General features: G+C 36.8%; 1 protein-coding gene and 1 pseudogene across 6 annotated transcripts in view; one reads left to right on the top strand and one right to left on the bottom strand.

The window, feature by feature from the left end:
- Tmprss11e (transmembrane serine protease 11E) overlaps positions 1-20,256 on the bottom strand; it is a 93,028-nt gene that overhangs the window by 35,511 nt on the left and 37,261 nt on the right. For 4 of the 6 annotated variants that reach the window (XM_023704193.1, XM_023704191.1, XM_023704192.1 and 1 more), the window contains one exon: positions 10,558-10,647. The exons of the other annotated variants lie outside the window; for them this stretch is intronic. In XM_023704193.1, the coding sequence (XP_023559961.1) occupies positions 10,558-10,565 (8 nt within the window). In that variant the 5' untranslated portion in view covers positions 10,566-10,647. The remainder of the gene's footprint in view (positions 1-10,557; positions 10,648-20,256) is intronic. 6 annotated transcript variants of the gene reach the window in all.
- On the top strand, positions 14,491-15,499 carry LOC101569171 (annotated as a pseudogene).

Below are 20,256 nucleotides of genomic sequence, written 5' to 3'. Positions count from 1 at the left end.
AAAAAAAAAAACCCTAAATATTTCCAGATACTTGTGTAATGCATTATCCCCTGCAACAAATAAACACGTGCTGGGCCTGCGCTCTGGGTCTGTTCAGGATCCTGTGGCCCGGGTCGTCTCACTCACTCACCAGGCCTGTGCTCTGGGTCTGTTCAGGATCCCACGGCCTGGGTCGTCTCACTCACGCACCGGGCTGTTCTATCATTATTTCTAACTGTTTTATCATCATTTCCCAGTCTTTCTTACTCATAAGAGTCTCCTAAATTCACTTTGAAGCAGATTCCTGAATTCTAATATTTCAGTATTATCAAACTACTTCCTATGATATCTTTTTCCAATGTGGATAGCAGTTGAATTACAGGTATATTTTATGAAACCTTCCAAAAGGTGTCATTTCTTGGTGTGGTGGTAAAAAAAAAAAAAAAAAAAAAAATAGTAACAACAAGTCAAGGGGAAAAAGTTGTGCACTGAAAATAACTCATGGTAAGCACTAGAAAATAAGTCAAGGCCTACAGTTCTCAGGAGGAAAGCTTTCAGGATGAGCTCCCAGATAACAACAGTGAGCTCCTTTTCCCTCAGAGCAAGCAGCACTGACTCTCTCAGGTCTTGTGTCTTGAGCTCCTCTGACAAATATATTCACTAGATCTAAAAAGTCAGTGGCTAGGAAGAGTCATAATCAACTTCTTAAGCCAGTGTGCAGCCTCCTTTTGTATGAAGGCCCAGATAACAACTGTTTCAAATTTCCAGGTTGCATGTTTCCCATCATATTACTCACCTGCACCACTGTAAAACAAAAGCAGCAGTATACAATGCATAACTAAATAAACATGGCTGTGTTTCAGAAATTCATTTAAATTTAGAGACTAGAATTTAAATTTCTTATACAACTTTCACTTGTCATAAAATTATTTTTCTTCTCATTTATTTTCAACTGTTTAAAAATATGAGAATCAGAGCCCCATGCCTACAGACCCAGCACTTGCAAGGCTGAGGTAGGAGAACCACAGTGAGTTTGGGGCCAGCCTAGACTATATATAGTGAGTGCAAGGCCAGTCCAAACTACACGTGGAGACTTTTTTTTTTTTCAGAACCAGGGATTGATCTGAGGCTCTACTGAGCTACCTCCCTGACCCTAATCTTGTCTAAATACATACATACATACATACATACATACATGTATTCATGCATTGTTTTGCTCAAAGCACCAAATCAAGTTGTGAGCCAGAGCTAACTGCAGAGGGGGACTGCATCTCCATAAACAAACAAACAAAGAAAAACATTCTTGGCTCAAAGCCCCATCATAACGTTGTTGGGCAAGATCTGGTCTCTGAGCCATAGCTTACTGATCATCAGCTTAAGGGACAGCCTACAAGTTGATGCTGGTTGAGATTGGAGGCTACTGTGATTCTTTCCTGTTCTAGTCTCATCCTCATGATACCAATGAAGTCTGCCTTCAATCCCACTGCCACTGAACTTGTTCTGGCAGTGCTCACTAGAATGAACTATGTATCTCGATTACAGTGTTCTCTGTGGGCTGCTCTGCCTCTGAATCTTCTCTATTATAAGCTGTCTCGGTAGAATGGTGTAGATGATGGCTTAGATTACTTAAAAAAATACTGAATTCTGCTTTGTGGAACATTAACAATGGGAGACCTTGGTGAAATCTTCAGTCTTCATATTTCTAGGAGGCTATAAAAGTTTCCATAGAAACAAAATATGAAAGTTTGTATGTGTGCACGAATCATGTTTTTATTATTATGTTAAAGAGTAAATACAAGCAAAGTATACCTTATAAAATTAAAAATACCATTTCTGTCCTATTCACAGACACACAGACTACATCTTTAAAATATCTAATAGCATTAACTAGGCTCTTAATTTGAATTATAAAGTCTGTGCTTCCTATAATGATAGTTATGAATAGTTCCAATAAAGAAGTTATAATCATAATAAGGTTATAGTCTCATTGCTAGAAAACTATATTTTCTTTTTATGGTCCTGATACAAATGAAAGAAAACTCATTATTTTTATTATAAATGTTTTTATTTATATTTCATCTTGCACTAGACTGATTTAGGGAAGCATACGAATGTATATTTTACTTGTGCTTAGTGTGTTTACACATGTCTGTGTAGTACTAAATTTAGAAATGCAAAAAGAAAGTAAAATATTAAGTAAAAGCCTAAACTGAGAACAGTACTAAAAACTATATATGTAATGTAATTCTCATACAGACATTTCACTAAATCAGGACCCAATGTTGGTAACTTTCTAGAAGTAAGGTTAAAAATCAAAACTAAACTAAATAAAAATAAAACAAGCAAGCTTAGGGCTTATGTAGGATAAGCAAGAAGGAAGTACAGAGGCAGGATGGCTTGTCAGTTGGGGATTGGTTTTTACAATGTGCATCACAGTCACCTGCCATTTCTAAGAAATAAAAATAACCAGAACTGGAACAGGCACTATACCTGGGCAACTAAAACAACTTAAGTACACTGGCTGGCAGGAGGCATTCTGCTACAGCGATACAATACATATAGGTGCAGAGTTTAAATTTTCAAATGGAACACATGATTGTTGAAATTCTTCATTATATACTCACCTAAACATAATTATACTCAAAATTGTTCATACCTTAATATATTGGCATTTTAATAACATGCAGTGAAATATACCAAGATTCATATTAGAATAAATGAGGATTTGTATGAATATTTATACCCTAAAATTAAGATGAAGTATTATTTTATCCAAAATAATCAAATATTTAAGTTTATATCTATAAAGTAACAGCCACCAAATCGATAGCTATGGGTCAGCTAATGTATCTAACTGCAGAAGCATATATCAGCTTCCTGTTCTTTATGATGGGCTCTCTATCACACCTATTGTAGAGACTCAGAGGTGCCTAGACAGTGGTCCCCCACTTATGGTGGAAGTTAAGCTCCAGACTCCTCCATAGTAAGTGAAAATCAGCGAAGTAGTGCCGTTATATTTATTTTAACATTTATATATATTTTAAGACTTTATAAACCTTTCCCACACTTTAAAAACTCTTCTAATTTTCTTAATCATTTTCTAAACTCATAAACCTATGTATTTTAACAGCATATGTATACTACACTGCATTGCAAAATCCCACAATACAGCTAAAAATACGTGATAATTTATTTTATTTTTTTATTTATTTATTTTTTGGCGGAACTGGGGATTGAACTCAGGCCCTTGCGCTTGTCTACTGAGCCATCTCCCCGGCCCCTTATACACGATAATTTAGATTAGTATTTTTTGAAAACCCGTGAAACAGTGAGTCCACAAAAGTCAAACCATGAAATAGCAAGGAACTACTGTATTTGCATTTGTTCTTTCTTACTAATTAAATCCCATTAGAAACATGGCTACCCAGAACACAGAATTGTGTCCTATATCCATAGGAATCACCATATGACTAGGTTCTGACCAATGGAATCTTTCTGCTTGTGCCTAAAATCCTGATGTACCTTTTCTAGTTAGACTATATGTGCATTAGTTGGCACTTAGACACTTTTATTAGGTCATAACTGGGAAGACATGTTCATTTTGGCAGGACAGTGTGATAACAGAAGCCTAGGTACTCATGTACTTCGTGAGCCTTCTTGTTAGCCCCAAACTGCAAACACAATGAAATTCTATCTCAAGTAATCTGTCATTTGGGAGGGTTTTTTTAAAATCACCTAATAATCAAAATAGAGGGCTGGCCAAAGAGCTCAGCAGATTAAAGCGGGCCAGGGTTTGATCCCCAGGCCTGCCATGCTGGCCCCGCCCCCGGATGCACTGAGACTGCGACTGAGACTGGGCGTGGTGGCACATGCCTGTAATTCCAGCAATTGAGAGGCTGTAAATAGGAGAATCACTACAAATCCAATCTAGTAGAGAGACCCTGAACACCCAGTAGACCCTTCCCTAAAATACAAAACAATAATAATTAATAATAATAATTTTAAAGTGCAAATAATAAATGTAATAGTAATGTATCAGGAGACCAAGTTTTCAGGGGTGAATTGCCTTATAACAAGCTTTCCTAAAGGGGCATCCAACCTCTGGCCACCTTTTACTTGTGTTTGGTTTTTGAGAAAGGAGAAACTGTCTTGAGCCACACATAAAATATACAATGTTTTTGATGTATATAAGTACTTCCTTTTAATATTATGTTTTATTATAATATTTTTAAAAATGAAGGGGGGCAAGCCAAAGGATAAGACTGTAAATGACTTTCATTTACTTGCTTCAAAAATAAAGAAGCCTGGACTCTGGTAACAAACAGCTTTGGTTTAGTCCTGAATATGCTCTCATTAACTAGGATACTCTAAGAAACTGACTCAGTCTTCTTACGTCAACATTTCCCCTACTTAAAAACAGGATAGTGATAAAACCTAACTCATAAAGGCTCTTCCTACAATTAAATAGCACAGAGCTATTGGTGCCTTCTAGACACACATCAAATACTCAACAGACACTACTGTTATTATTTCCTTTCACAGCGATAACTAATTTTCATTTCAGAAAAGAATTCCGCTGAGTTCCTCTATAACTTTCTGCTGCTGCTTATTTACTATCGATGCTATTAATTCATACATTTGAGCTGAGCTAGTAGAAAAGAATTTCGCTCTGAGTTCCTCTATGAATTTCTGCTGCTGCTTATTTACTATTGACACTATTAATTCATACATTTGAGCTGAGCTAGTGTCCTCTGCACTTTTCTGGGTGGGCATTGGGTTTTGTCCATATGTTTCTGCATTTGATTCTTTAGTGCAGATGTTATTAATTCAGGGATTTCTTTTTTCATTTCCAATCTGAGTTCCTCTATACCTTTCTGCAGCTGTTTCTTTATTTCAGAAGCTGTTGATTCATTGCTTTCAGCTGTGTGATTCCCAATTTGTTGTGTTAGTGTCCTCTGCACTTGTAATGGGTGGGCTTGGGTTCTGAGATTGCATTTTGTTCCTTCTCGTTGTCATTTTGTGTAGCACTGTCTCCTGACCTTTGTTGTAGAGCTTTGTTGCAGTTATAGCCTTAGCACCTACTGAAGTTCAGGTGTAGATCTACAAAGTTGGGACTTATCCAGTTGTGCCTGGCTTGGGTCTGGCTGCTGTGCTCAGTTTCTTCCTGTTTTGCTGCCCTTGGGGGTGAACCTGTTGTGTCCCTCTGGCAAGATGTTCTGCTCCTGGACTAGCTGTGTGGTTCTGTCCCCTACACTCTCTGCAGGGATTGCAGCTGAATTAACATATATGTCAGGCCTGAGCTGAGTCTGGAGGGGAGAGGGTGGAGTAGCGGGGAGAGGCAGCTCTCTCACACACTCACTGGGCCTGGACTAGGACTGGATCTTGGGGTTCCCAGAATGTGACAGAAATTCCTACTCTGTGGGTGGGGTAGGGGGTACTACGGAGTGATGGGGGGCGTCCCAAGAGGGTGAAAGAGTGTGTCACCCACACTGCACCTGGGCTGGGACCAGTAGGTCATGCCAACACAGGGTAGCCGGAAGCTCTCCCACACACTCACTGGGCCTGGTCTAGGACTGGATCTGGGGGTTCCCGGGATGCGGCAGAAATTCCTACTGGGCAGGCGGGGTAGGGGAGGTGCTGCGGAGTGGTGGTGGGTGTCCCCAGGAGGTGGAAGAGGGTCTCACCCACTCTACCCTGGGCTGGGACCAGTAGGTCCCGTCAGCGCAGGATAGCCAGAACCTCTCCCACACACTCACCAAGCCTGGGCTAGGACTGGGTCTGGGGATTCCCTGAACATGGAAGAAATTCCTACTAGGCGGGCGGGGTGGGGGAGGTGCTGTGGAGTGGTGGGGGGCGTCCCAAGAGGGTGGAAGAGGGTCTCATCCACGCTGTGCCTGGGCTGGAACCAGTAGGTCCCGGCCGGCGCAGGATAGCTGGAAGCTGTCCCACACAGTCCTAATTTTTAAAATTAGTTCATTAATTTATGTTTGATGCACGTTCAAAAAATCCCTCAAGATGTCTCACATGTATCCGTAAGGATTCGACAGAGCAAAGAAGCCACAGTCCCTCTGCCTTTATCAATTCTGCTCCACACTAGAGAAGTCCGCGCTTGGCCTTCTAAGCAGAGGAATTCAGCTGGAAAAACAACTGTAGAGATCCTGGACTCTGCACATAAGAATCTCTGAGTCAGATAGCTGTGTATTGTTAATCATAATATACACGGTTCAGTGCAAGGATTAAGAACACCTTGAAGCGCAAACCTCATTTTGCTGTTAAGTCCAACAATACGTGCCCAAGTCCTGAACAATGGCTTTAGTGAACTGTATAATTTTAAAAACTGATTTAAAAGACCGTAGACATATTCATTTATTATCTTTGGCATTCTTTTCAGTAGGAAAGATGAGACACCACTATCAAGGTAATTATTTGAATACCAAGGAGAGTTAGTTCTGTTTAACCAAGGAGTGCTTCCAATTTCAGAGATCATGACATGACAGAACCAGGAGGGAGGACTAGAGAGTAAAAAGCTGTACAGTCAAGCACTCAGGCTTTGCCCATCACCAACCACAGAGGGAAGGCTCGGCCTCTATAACCTTGGCTTTCCTTCTATGTAACAAAAGGCATGGTTACATTAAAAGTATATCCTCAGAGTTGCTGATAAGTACCAAAGAAAGAAACCTGTATTGTAAGCATGCTGTGTGTTTGTTATATGCACAAAAATCAGGGAATGTTCTTATTGCTGCTGTATATGCTCTCTGAATTTCATTACATGTGCCCAGACAGGGTTTCAGGGCACAAAAACTGATGTTAAAATACAGAATTTCAGCTAGTCAACAGGAGTATGTCCAAGAGGTCTAGTGTGCAACATGGTTAACCATGTAGCATATTCTTTAAAAGAAATAACAGATTTTAAGTGTTCTCAGCACTAAAAAAATCAGCATGAGGTGATGTATGTGGTAATTAGCTCAATTTTGCCATTCTATTAGCCCAACAACATGCTGTAAATGATAAATATACTTTTTCTCAATTAAAAATGGCCATATATTTTATACAAGTAGAGTGGTGTTAGTAATAATGATAACAACACTTCTCAGAGCATGTAGTCATCTGTATTAGCTTAATTATCTATTTGACTATCGTGGACTCACTGTACAGGTGTTCTGGGAAGAAAGATTCTATCTCTATTATTGACTCACTCATTCCTGTCACATGCAAATTATCTAATCTTAGAGAGTTTTATTCCCTTACTTTGTGGAGAGTAGATAGAAGTCCTTCCTGTCTATTATTGTTAAAGATTGACTTCAAAGATTATTCACTAAATAATATAATTCCTTGAAAATATAAAATTTATAGACTTTGACGCATCAACACAATTGAACCAGAGCAGTAAAATAACCACCTGTATAAACCAAGGAGATAGTGTGAAGGTACAGCACTATCATTAAGAACAGTCTTTGGAGTCAGAAAGACTTGGGCTAATTCCTAGTTCTGCATGTATTGCCCCTGGGCAAAAATGGTACCTAAGTGTTTCCTCATCTGTAGAATGGGTATAATAATATAAACAGAGGCTGTTCTAAAGATTAAACATACATGATGTTTTAGGATGATAGGTGGCACATAGTATCCTTGAAACAAATGGTTGCAATTACTATTTTTGTCTACACTGACTCACAGACAACTTTAAACAAAGTGCTAAATCCTTTTGAGTTTGCTTTTATAGTTTCAAAAAAGACATTATCTGCCACCTTCAGATAAAAGGTTGCAATTAGAATTTAATTATGTCTGCAGGTATTTTAGGTTCTCCTAATACTAGTTCTGTCATCTCAAAATTAGTATTCTAAACATTTCAGAAAGCACCCACCCACATAAGCCACATATTGTGTACTACTGGAAAAAGATTGGTGCAGAGGGACGTACATGGTGTCACTTCGAGGTCTGTTTGTGTTTCTCAATCCCTACATCCTTCCCACACTCTAATCCACTGATCTCAGGTCTCCTGATAGTGCCTGAATCTACAAAAATCTTTAAAATCTCTTCCATATCTTCAAAAAGAAAAGACCCAAGGGAGTGTTCTTGGGAAATTTATTTGTGAAGTTCCATGAAACCTTAAGTTTGACAGAGCATGACAAAACAAGGCAGGACACCCATTTTCATGGAGCATCTCAGAAGAGCTGCATCACAGCTACTCAGCTACTCAGCTCGTCCAGTTCTCGAGCATGTGAATCCATCAGACATGCTTATGAACCTCAGTGCTGACTTGAAGGCCTGAAACTTGCTATTTCTCCTCCATGTATCTACTTATTCTTTTTATTTTGAAGCAATGACATATTTTGAGACGAAGCAGCCTAGCAGAATAGCAAAATAGCAGAATAACAAAGTCTATTTGTTACAGCTACACCTGACCAATTAGCTCCATGAAATGTTACATTAGGATAAACTCAACTTCTGCAATATATCAAATGTTGTAATCTTTCTTTACAGAACAGGGATGATGTAATCGAAGTGTTACACTGTCAATCACAGGTTACTTTTGACACAGTACAGAAGTTAGGCCACATGCTCAACAAAGATGGTTTTTAGAAAATTAAGTAAGGCACTCAGTAGTCTTTACAATGTTTTAAAAACTCACAAATAAAGGAAAATTGTATGCCTGCCTTTTCCCACCAGTAACTATGTGTTCAGTTTCATATCTATCTCTATACTGTTTATTTTCTTGGTGTGCATACATGTGTTTGTTTTCTAATGCTTTTATAGTGTAAACTTTCCAAAGAAGACTCCAGTTCTACCTCTCACAGGATAAAGGTTTTAAAACCACACAAGTCAGGTTCAGATTCTGGTACCAACATTTGATAAGCTTGGACAATCTGAGCCATAGTTACTTTATCTTTTAGAAGGAGTGATAAACCCTTCTGAAATCATCACCAAACTTCCAACAAAATAACACTTTATAAAATTTGACATGATGTGAGTCTCCACAGGGCCTACTACACAGCAAGAACTCATTTGGAGTTGTTGCATGGATGAGGGCTGACCATGGTAGAAAGAGAAATGAGTATGTATTAAATATATGTAGCACAATCATGTGGCCACCCTTTCCTCAGGGGAGGATCCAAGATCACTAAATACTCATTTTAAGGGATAACACTGTTACAACTTTTTACACTGAAATTATTTTCTGTAAACAAAAATAATTTTTAAGAAATAAATTGGAACAGACTCCCTGTTTGACACAGACCACTGAAATAATGTGTCCTCCCTTTAGTTTCTATACCTTCAGAGTACCCTCACTGCCTTAATCACCACTGTGTGGCGTAAGTGATACTTTTCTTCCCTGGAGGGTCAGGTGACTAAGGAGAGAGCTCCTCTCATTAGTATATAATTATTCCAATTTAAAGAAAACAAAGGGTGACTTCTTTTAGAGCTGGAACAATTTCATTCATGCATTACTCTCTTACAAGTCCTGTGTTTTTTTATACCCACACCACGGTCTGATGTTCTCAAACTTTAGAGTGAATTACTTGCATAAGTGTTTAAGCAAGATTGCCATGTCTCATCCAGAGAGGTATTGGGCATTCTGGGATGCAAGCTGGACCTCTCTATTTTTAATAAGGACTCATTGACTCCAATGTGGGCATTTTGTTTTTGAATATTTCCTTTATTCATCTCCAAATACATAGAGTCCCTCAAATCTAACACAGACCAGGACTAACTTCTATAGTAATAGTCTTAAGAATAATGAGGAACAAGAAATTAGAACACAAAATGATTATAAACCATAGAGAAATATTACAAAGGGCAGGGAGCCTTGAGAAATCTAACTTTGCAATATCATGGGCCAGTATCGAACTTCTATTGAAAAGCATGTTAAACTTCTGTCAGTGACAGAACCTATTTTTCCTACTAGGACTTTTATATTTTTGAAACACTTTTCTCTCAAAGTATAAATTCATAAAGAATAATATACCAATATGTCAAAGAATATAAATTTCAATCTGAAGATAAAGTTATTCTGAATCCAAATTAACACTAAAACCCTGTTAGTACAGAAGTTATTTTGTGGCTAGTCATTTCACTTGGTTTATTTGTAAAATCTGACTATGATACTTAGCTGTACTGTACTATTCTTTTGAATTATTTCTTATTTTTTGAAAATATTTGTAATTTTACATTTTAAACTATTCTCCAACAGACAAGTATAATTTTTAATTGCATGGTTCCAAATTTATATTTTTGTCATATATGCCATCTGAAATATTTTATTAGATATAATCCACATTAAAAACATACTCTACTATTCTTGAAACAAACTAAAAGGCAGCTGCCACAACACCATGTTCTGTACCTTCTCTCACTGTAAACTCACCCCCTGCCCCGAGAAAAAACTGGGGTGAACAAGACAGAAGAGAGGAGGAAACAGCAACATAGAACTGTAGTCTATTTCTTCACACAATGTGAAATATCTCAAAACTATTTTTCTATGTTATACAGTAGATACATAAATTGAAAGTCTATACGTTTCTTGGTGTAGTTTATGCCCCTGTAAACAAGTGATCTGGCAGAAAGGAGAAGGGAACTTACGGATACATTGCTGACCAGCAAGGAAGAGCCCTGTGGAGATCGGAGTATGCAGTGAAGTGGCTCCCTCAGCTCCATCGGTGACTCTGCAGGCTAGATCGAGGTGAAGAAAGAAGTCACCAATGATCCAAGCAGAACCAGCCCGACAAGTCATGGCTAGGACAGGAGAGAGTTTGTGTGTCTAGTAGAACAAAGACAAATTTTATAGGGACCAAGAGCAAAAATAACTTGTAGATACTTTCTAGGAGTAGAACTTAAAAACTATTCTTAAAAAATAGTGTAGGGCAGAATTTTTAGAAGGGCCAGGTGCTTAAAACTAGATAGAATTTTCAGAGTCACTCACTCATCTCCTATTTCCAGGGAATAAACTAAGGTTTAATTAAGTGAAGTGGCTTAGTCAAGATCACATAATGAACCGTCACCTGAAGACTAACACCAATAAAACTAATCTGACACATTTTCTACTATGTCATGCGTATATAACCAAAAGGTTTTTTTTTTTTCAGCATTATTATTTATTTATTTATTACAGAAGCTGAGACACATCACACAGTCCAACAAGAGAAACTTCATAGATTTGATAACTTTCTGTTTCCCTCCTTTGGTGCTATTTGATTGAAGGATCAGAGGTTCTCATAACCCCTAGGCCAGCAGCTTCAGTATGTTCTGGGAATCTTAGAAACTCAGATGCTATGTTCTGGACCCAGACTCTATGTTGGAAATGCCAAGGTGTAGAGCCAGCAACTTGTGTTACATGACACATACCCATGATTTCAATATAGTCTGCAGTTTAAGAAGTTCTGGAATGGACACTTAGAGATTGGGAACAGACACTGTGCGACTATGCAAGGGTTTCTTGCTCTTAATAATGCCCTAACACATTCATTTGAGGCCACTCCTATTCAATATAGTTGTGGAATCATTAGCTAGAACCATTAGACAAGAGAAAGAAATAAAAGGAATAAGAATAGGTAAAGAAGAAGTTAAATTATCTTTATTTGCAGATGACATGATACTTTACTTGAAAGACCCAAAAAACTCCACCAAGAAGCTATTAGAATTAACACAGAAATTCAGTAAAAAATCAGGATACAAAGTCAATACCCAAAAGTCAATAGCATTCCTCTACACAGATAACAAACACACTGAGAGGGAAATTATAGAAACAATACCTTTTACAATAACACCGAGGAAAATGAAATACCATGGAATTAATCTAACTAAGGAAGTCAAAGATCTTTTCAAGGAAAATTACGGTACTCTAAAAAAGAGATCCTAGAGGATTTCAGAAAATGGAAAGATATCCCATGCTCCTGGATAGGAAGAACCAACATTGTGAAGATGGCCATACTCTCAAAATTGCTGTACAGATTTAACGCAATCTCTATCAGACTACCATCAACATACCTCACAGAGGTAGAGAAATCATTCTTAAAATTTATCTGGAACCAGAGAAGACCTAGAATAGCAAAGGCAATCATGGGCAATAAAGACAAGGCAGGAGGCATTACAATTCCTGACTTGAAATTATGCTACAAGGTTACTGTGATAAAATCAGCATGGTACTGGCAACAGAATAGACCTGAGGATCAATGGAATAATTAGAAGATGCTGAAGCCCCTATGAACACACAGCCACCTTATCTTTGACAAAGGGGCCAAACATACTCACTGGAAGAAAGATAGCCTCTTTAACAAATGGTGCTGGAAAAACTGGCTCTCTATATGCCAAAAACTAAAACTTGACCCAGGTCTCACCATGTACTAAGCTAAAGTCAAAATGGATTAAAGATCTAAACATTAAAATAGAAACACTAAATCTCCTGGAAGAGAAAGTAGGAGGAACTCTTGAAGACATAGGGGTAGGCAAAGAGTTTATGAACAAAAACCAAAAGTTTTTCTTTGGTATTAAGTATAAGTAAGCTTTTGAAAATACAATAGAGACTAGAAAAGTATTAGCTTCTTAAAACTGAATGGTATCATTCTCATAAAAAGTCATTTACAAATACTAGTATATCAGATTTATCATCTAGCTCATTTTATTTACAGAAAGTAAATGATATATAACTTTAAAAACATTTTCACATACTTGCAAACATCTGTGTTGTATCAAACATAATCTTTAAATTGCCTTTTCTAATCCCCATAAACTAGATTAAGTGCTGCTAGTATATGTTTTTATGGTATAACATTTACCACTATACTAAAATTTTTATTTGTTTCACTTTAGTAAGACGTGAATTCTTCAGACAGGAATTTTGTTACTAGTATAAATGAGTTTTAAAATACATATAGAAAGGAAAGAGTATGTATATGATCAGTCCTAAAAATATCACCATAAAGAAAAAAAAATAAATCCTGTTTAGTTCCACTACCTATTCATTTAGCTTCTGGGTTACTTGAATATGTACAGAAATTGAAATTCATAATAAAGTATGGGGTTAAGCTGCCACATTTGGAATTATGAATTGCAATTAATTGGAATTATTCTTAACAGTGACTAAACTCCAGACTATAATTGAGACTAAAGAGATATAATCAATCCTGAGGGATTGTGTGCATAATTGTTTACTTAAAATCATTCACTATAAAGTGTAAGATTTCTATCTACTCATTTGGGAAGTGCAATTTAGTCAGAAATAGAGGCAATATTAACATACAATTAACATAATTTTATTAACAAAATTTGAGGATTTTGAAATTAAGTTGCTTCTATACATTCTTTAAAAATAAAATGTTTGAAAATGTCAAGTTTAAGATGGCTTAATACTACATTGTATTGATATTTATATCCTATTAAAATGCTAATTATTATCTTGCTGTTAATGACAAACAGGTTCCTCTTCAGGGTAACTTTGTAATAAGACTCATTATTTTTACTTATTTTAACAAAGCACATGGCTTTTTGGTTTTTCTTTCACAAAATAAAGATTCTGAAGTAAATAAATTTTTGATAGATCCCTAAACTCTTAGATACATAGATTTATGTATAGCTAGTAATATGGATGCAGAAAATGGGACTGTTTTCTTTAACTGCTTTAAGAATCCTGTAAGAATAGGATATTTCTTCTAGAAAAACAGAAATTAAGAGTATTTAGAGAAGTGCATATCACTTCAAATATATTAAAATATAATAATAAATATGTCTCTTTTCTACATTGATGTTCTTTATTCAGGTTTCTGAAAGTCATTAAGCTTAACAAAAAATGACGATACATGGAATAAAAACCAGACAAAAGGTTTTTAGATTTAACTAACAATAATGATGCTAAAGCAATCCGTTTAGTTTTTAGAGTATGGGGAAATACAATATGGGCTAACATTATTAAATCAGTGATTGAATGAACACAAAACTTTTGTTTTGGGGGATACCAGGGATTGAACTCAGGACCTTATGTTTGCTAGGCAGGTGCCTATGCCACCAAGCTACCACCCTGTCCCCAACATAAAACTTTTGGAGCCATTTTAATTTTCAGATTTTTGCAACTGATCTAATGAACACTCCTAAGATTAACCAATTTCATATTGGAGAATTAGCTGGCAGTCTCATGAACAGACTCTTCCTAGGACATGACCTAAATTTATTTATCCTTACTGTTCTCTCTACCATAGACACTTCCAAAGTATACAAAAAGTTAATAAATTAATGATCACATTCAAGAAAAAGTAAAAGTCCAAATGTGTTCTACATCTTCTTTAAGACAGTTGCTCTAGTAAAGATATAAATTTGGTTTTGAACTTTCTGACATAACTTATACAACTTTCACTGGCAAAAAGGAAGACATTAAGAAAATATTTTTTCTGCTACTAAGTTGATGAAGGAATTTCTTATATAAGAGTAACAAATGCAAAAGTGCTATTAGCAATACTTTTACTAAAAAGCATAAAGGGATTTATGTAATTATTTCTTATAATAAATTCAAAATCACTGGCAAGCATGACTGAATTTGAAGTTGCTGACAACTTTATAAAGGAGATATTTTTATGTGTACACTTCTCCTGGTCTTGCTTGACGCAAAGGTACAAGTCAAGATAAGTAAGGCTGGAATACAATGTTTCTTAGATGAATTTCCAACAATATTTGTTCTATCAGAATAACTTTCCAGGGACAGAATAAGTTAGAGAAATAATAAGAGTTCTTATACAAGGAAAAATTCTCAGGATTCAAGTTATATGTTGCCAACTGAGAGAAGATCAGTTTATTTGGTTAAATCAAAAATGTGCTTGAAAGAAATCTAGTTTGTCAAAACTGAGAAAGTAGATGAAGTTTTATAATTAAAGTAAAATCCTATGGCTGGTCAAATAGCTCAATGGATTAAAGCATCTGCTTAAGTGAACTAAGGAGCTGGGGGATCGATCCCCAGCCTGCCATGCTGGCCTCGCGCCCCCCCCCCCCGGGGCACACTGAGACCTGCAATTAAGATTGGGCATGCTGCAATCCCAGCACTTGGGAGGCTGAAAACAGGAGGATCACTATGAGACTGATCTGTGTAGTGAGACCCTGCAGACCCTGTACTAAAAAATAAAAAATAAAATAAAAATAAAAAATAAAATCCTATGAAATTGTGATTTTAAATTGATGCTTTTTGCCACCTTAGCAGATTTGGTGTGGTTGGGAGGGTTTTTTGTTGTTGTTACTTGTGTAGGGTATCTTGATGAGAGTGTTATAGAAAAATAGGGAAAGAAGGATGGCAGACTGTGCACACTGCTTTGTCCTCAGCCAACACTGGCCTCACCCTGTCTGCTGTTTTCAATTTTCAGTCTGTTTAGTGTACTTTTGCTACTTCCGCAGACTTGTGCTTATCTCTGTTTGCTGGCACCCAGCCTCCTAGACAAAAATAAAACGAGACTCGGGAATATTTTGGTAGTGTGCCAGATTTGGTAAACAAAGTCATGTTGTAGTAGGCTGTCTAGTGACGGCCTGTAGCATTCTCTTCATACAGTAGCTTGGGAAAATGCCAGAATTTGACTAGACTGCCAGCAGATTTCCTTGTGGACAAGGACTTAATTGCAGAAAACAATGGAAAGTAGGGTTAACACTTTTATCTCTGAATATTGAATTTATAGAATGTTGGTCTCTATTTTTATGTTATTGGATCAATTATTTATATAAATAATTATGATGTAAACATTTAATATGAAAAGAGCTCAGCAATCTCTAATGGTTAATCTTAGTATCACTATAATACTGCATTCTGCAAATGTTATTGCATCAGATGCCAATTTTAGTGAGTAAAAACAATAATGATGAAGTTCCTTTCATTGTGATTTGGAATCCCAATCTTTATTGAATGAGTCCCCTTTAAGGACTAGCTTTTCTATTAAGAAAGAAATAGTTTTATTTTGGGCTGGTGAGGACGTATTCATATTTAAAACTACTTATCCTCTGGCCATACCATTTGATTATTAACCAAAGTATTTCCACTCTTAGCAAATTCCATGGTTTATTACTGAAGATGAAAATATTTAAAACAAGCCTACGTAATTCTTTAGAAGGAAGATAAATGTAGTGCTGGTGAAATGTACATATGTAACAGAAGACAGTTTAGAGTAGTTGGCTGGCATTGCAACCTATGAAGACTCTGGCAAAGTAATCATACAGAGTTTAGTATGAATTTGACCAGTTACCTATCATTCTTTGAAAAGAGAGCATGCTCAGAATGAAAGATCAAAATAGAGTAATTATAGAATGATAATTTGGTTTTTATTCTTTGTAATATCAACTCAAAATGCAGTGCTTATTTTAATTGATCCCCCCAAAACTAAATTTTTGTTTCATTTTTTAAATAGAACACTTTAAAACTAGTTTAAGCTATCAACTTTAACTGGAATTTCTCTTATGACTTTGTGGGTGATAAATGTGTCCCAATCTGTGTGCTGTGGCATAAATGTTTTTGAGTTTTGGTAGGTAAGGCTCAGCAATTTTTCATCTAAAAGAAAGAAATCCTGGGTTATAATAAACATTTCTCAAGATTAATTGAATTTACCATTTCTAAGCTAAGGATAAATTAAACCTTAATTAAAAATTAAATATTACAGGTACTAATCACTATTTGTAAATTATTTTTCTTAACTATTGAAGAAAAAAACAGAAAATGGTTATATTTTCTATTCCCACTTAAGCTTCCAAATCTCATTTTGCATTCCTTATAGAAATTTGACATTCAGCGTAACTTTCTATTAATTTCAGTTATTAGAACTTCATCTGTCCAATTATGTATTTGTACCAAGAATCAAACTTACAACCTCACACTTGCCCAGCAGGCACTGCGCTGCTGAGCTATAACCCTGGCCCTCATCTGTCCAATTTAAAACGTCCATTGCAAAGCTGACAAAAATACAATCCCTTTTTTTTCTCTCAATATAAATTCTGATGGTGGTTATTTGTTACAGACAGATTGGAATGAGTTTTAGTTGTGAGACATTCCTCCCATCCCCTCTACTGCTATACTCTCAGTTTTAGGTTAAGAGTAGGGTACAAAAGGAGGAAAATAGCTCATATAATCAGTTACGTGTCTGAGTATATGACCTATGCTGATGTTGAGAACTCACGATGATGGTGTGCTTGTTCTATGGATAGTGTGTTCATCATTATCCTGGCCACCTCACTCACTGAGTACTCTTCAGGGGAAAATAAAAGATAGTTACTTGGACCTTGATACCAATCCATGTACCTAACTCCTCCAATTGGATTGTCCCATCAATATCCAGCCCCTTTTCTTACCAGTTTGAAGTAATCAAACACAGCTCAGTAATCACTGAGATAATCTTCTTGGCCCTCCAAGAGCCAAAGAACACTGGAATACAGCAGGGGGAGATTTATTCCCTCCCAGGAGCAAACTCTAGACCACAGTTCCTTTTTCCTGTTAGCATGAGCTACTCCAACAAACTCCTGCACTCTAGAAATCTTAAGATGAAAGGTGTGCAGCTCTCTTTGATTCATGAATGGCTCCTCCACTGAAGGCAAAAAATGCCCAACTCCCCCAGGAAGATACTACACGGCTCTATTGCACTGCTCTAGTCTCCAGTAGATTATCACTGAGCCAGTTAAAGAATAGGTTACAAATAACCCTTCTTGAAGATACACACATTTATAATCCTTATGATTTCCCAGTGCCATCCCATAATTTGACCTCAGGAGGAATAAAAAATTTTCTTTAGAAAAAAGAGTAACTATGGTGGACTGATCACTGATGGTCAACTTGTAACACAGAGCTCAACTGAAACAGCATGGTTCTGAGTGTGAAAAACCCATCTGAGGACTGTTGCCAACAGCATAAAAGAGACCTGGAGGGTAAGATTCTGTGTTGTTGGTTCTTCTTGGAAGATTATCACATTGGCTTTCCTGATATAAAATCAGCTTTCTTTGGAGGAGCTCAGGACCTCACTGTTGCTAAGGATGGATGTGGTTCTTTTCAGGGGAGTGCGGGTTCTTACTTTGAGTGTCACTTCCTGCCTCCAGTGCAAACCCCTTAGCCACCTTACACAGATCTTTCATCCTGTGGCAGACTTTCTAGCTTCTAAAACTGATCTTTGGGCCTTTCCAGTATGGATCCTTGAAAAAGACTTTCAATGGCCATTGTTATTGGCTTTAAGCCTTCAGCTGGACTTGTGGCAAACACTGCTGAGTTTTAGGTCGTCAATTGGACACATGCAGGCACTGTCATGGGATCCATCCAGGCCCTCAGCTGGATTCTGGGATCTCTTTGGGTATACACAGATTTCCTGTACTCTTTCGCATTTTACTCCAGGTGAATATTATAAAATAACCTTATAAATTATGTGTCCTATATTAAATCTATTCCTCTGTAAACTCTGACTACAACAGTGACCTTTCTCTGTAAACACTGCCACCCAGGAGTTTGCTGAGCTGCACTGCTCCTCTATGTTTACTGGGAGCTAGATGTTGGGCACTCTAACATAATCAAGTTCCAAGCATAGTGTGCTTGCTCTTAGAGGATGGGAGATGGTCTGGTTTCAACTTTTAGTATCTTTTTGAAGTTCATCATAGAAATAGTTTACTTACTCCAATTAAGAACAATCAAAAAATCTTACTCTACATCATATAATCTTGTTCTGAAGATATTTTTACCATAATAATTCATCATTTATGTTGTCATTAAATATATCTGGTATTAGCCCCAAAATATAGCTTCTCTGCCTTTAGGCAAAGATCAAGTATATTAACCCAAACTTATTTGACCAGTTCATCTTCAATTAATACCTCTCACTCCACTTTACTACATGATCCTTTTGTCTGCTTTTAAATTCTCAAACTTGGTTCTGCCTCGTGGGCCTTATTCTACTGCTCACACTTCCTAAAGTTCTTCTCCTACTCATAATGGCTCTTGCTTTGTCTGAGCTAATAAAATTATTATGAAATATTCAAGTGATAGTGAGACCAACCCAATGTGGGGAATATCTGGATATAAGAGATAGAAATTATTCAAAATATAACTCCAAAGAGGTGTTGCAATGGACATGTTATGTATTCATCATCTGAAAAGACTTAAGAGTTGCCTAGAGCCCAATACACTCCCCCCACAACACACACACGCATGTTTGAAAGTTGGAAAAGAAAAATATTCAAACCAAATAAACTCTTCAGTTTTAATAGGTTCAAGTCCAGGACTATAGAACCCCAGGAAGGTATGGTGAAGGTGAGCACATGCTTCTCCTCATCTGCTGTCCAATTCCTGTCCAAGACCCAGCCCTGATTAACCATAAGTCCACTATCTCCACCCTAGAGGAATTCACCAATGGTGAGGAGCATCTGAATTATTCAACAGGAAGTGCACTTCACACTTTACCTTTCAGGATAAATGCTTTTACTACTACTACCTCATTCTCTAATTGAAAATAAGAAATGTAAAATAAAACTAAACTTTCTGAAGACTAACATAGTGTTCTAATAATAATAATAAAAAAATAAGTGGTTGAACCTGAAAATAAAATAAAATAGAATAAACCATAGAATTTTGAAAGATGTCTGTGAAGGGTAGCTACTATATAGAGGCCTGAGGGAAGAGAGCAAAGTGATTAATTTTTTCACAGGAGCAATAGCAATAGGGATATTCCACATGTGGTGTAGAGACAAGGGCCAAGGGAACTGGAAGAAGAAACAGTGGTTTCTACCTAGAAGGCCACTACAGCTCTGTGAAAGGCACACATTTATTTTCTAATCCACACCTTCAAGTAAATAAACTCTTTAGCGTCTCTTAGATATTTTAGTGTAAGTAGCTACCATACTAGCCATTCTTGGCTATCCTTTTATTTCTAAGAAATCATACTTCAAAATCAAATAAGACAAAATTTTTAATTCAGATGTAGGAAAGTAGCTTCCTTTCCAGATTCTTGGAAGACTTTAGTGATCCACTTAGGAACCCTGTTTGTAACATCATTAACATATACTACTCTGCACAGGATAGCCACTGCCCTATTATATAATGCCCTTAGCATTTTGTTTATGTCCTTCCTGTAATATAGTCCCCATAAAGAGAGTGATTCTGTCCTTTTTTCATCATAGTGTCCCTAAGGCCTAGCTAAGTGCCAGAAACACAGCTGGCACACAATTCACTAAATAAATGAATACATTAGCATTTATGGGTTATAGATCCAACTCACTTTTGGGTCTGGGCCAGAGCCAGGTCAGGACAAGTTTCTATAGTGCTGACAAATGCAAGTCACTTGTAGAGTAGAGCAT

This window comes from Octodon degus, unplaced genomic scaffold, assembly GCF_000260255.1.
Source record: "Octodon degus isolate 3935 unplaced genomic scaffold, OctDeg1.0 scaffold00191, whole genome shotgun sequence".
Lineage (NCBI taxonomy): Eukaryota > Metazoa > Chordata > Mammalia > Rodentia > Octodontidae > Octodon > Octodon degus.
The sequence above is the reverse complement of the archived record's forward strand: the minus strand, read 5'-3'. Positions and strand labels throughout refer to the sequence as shown.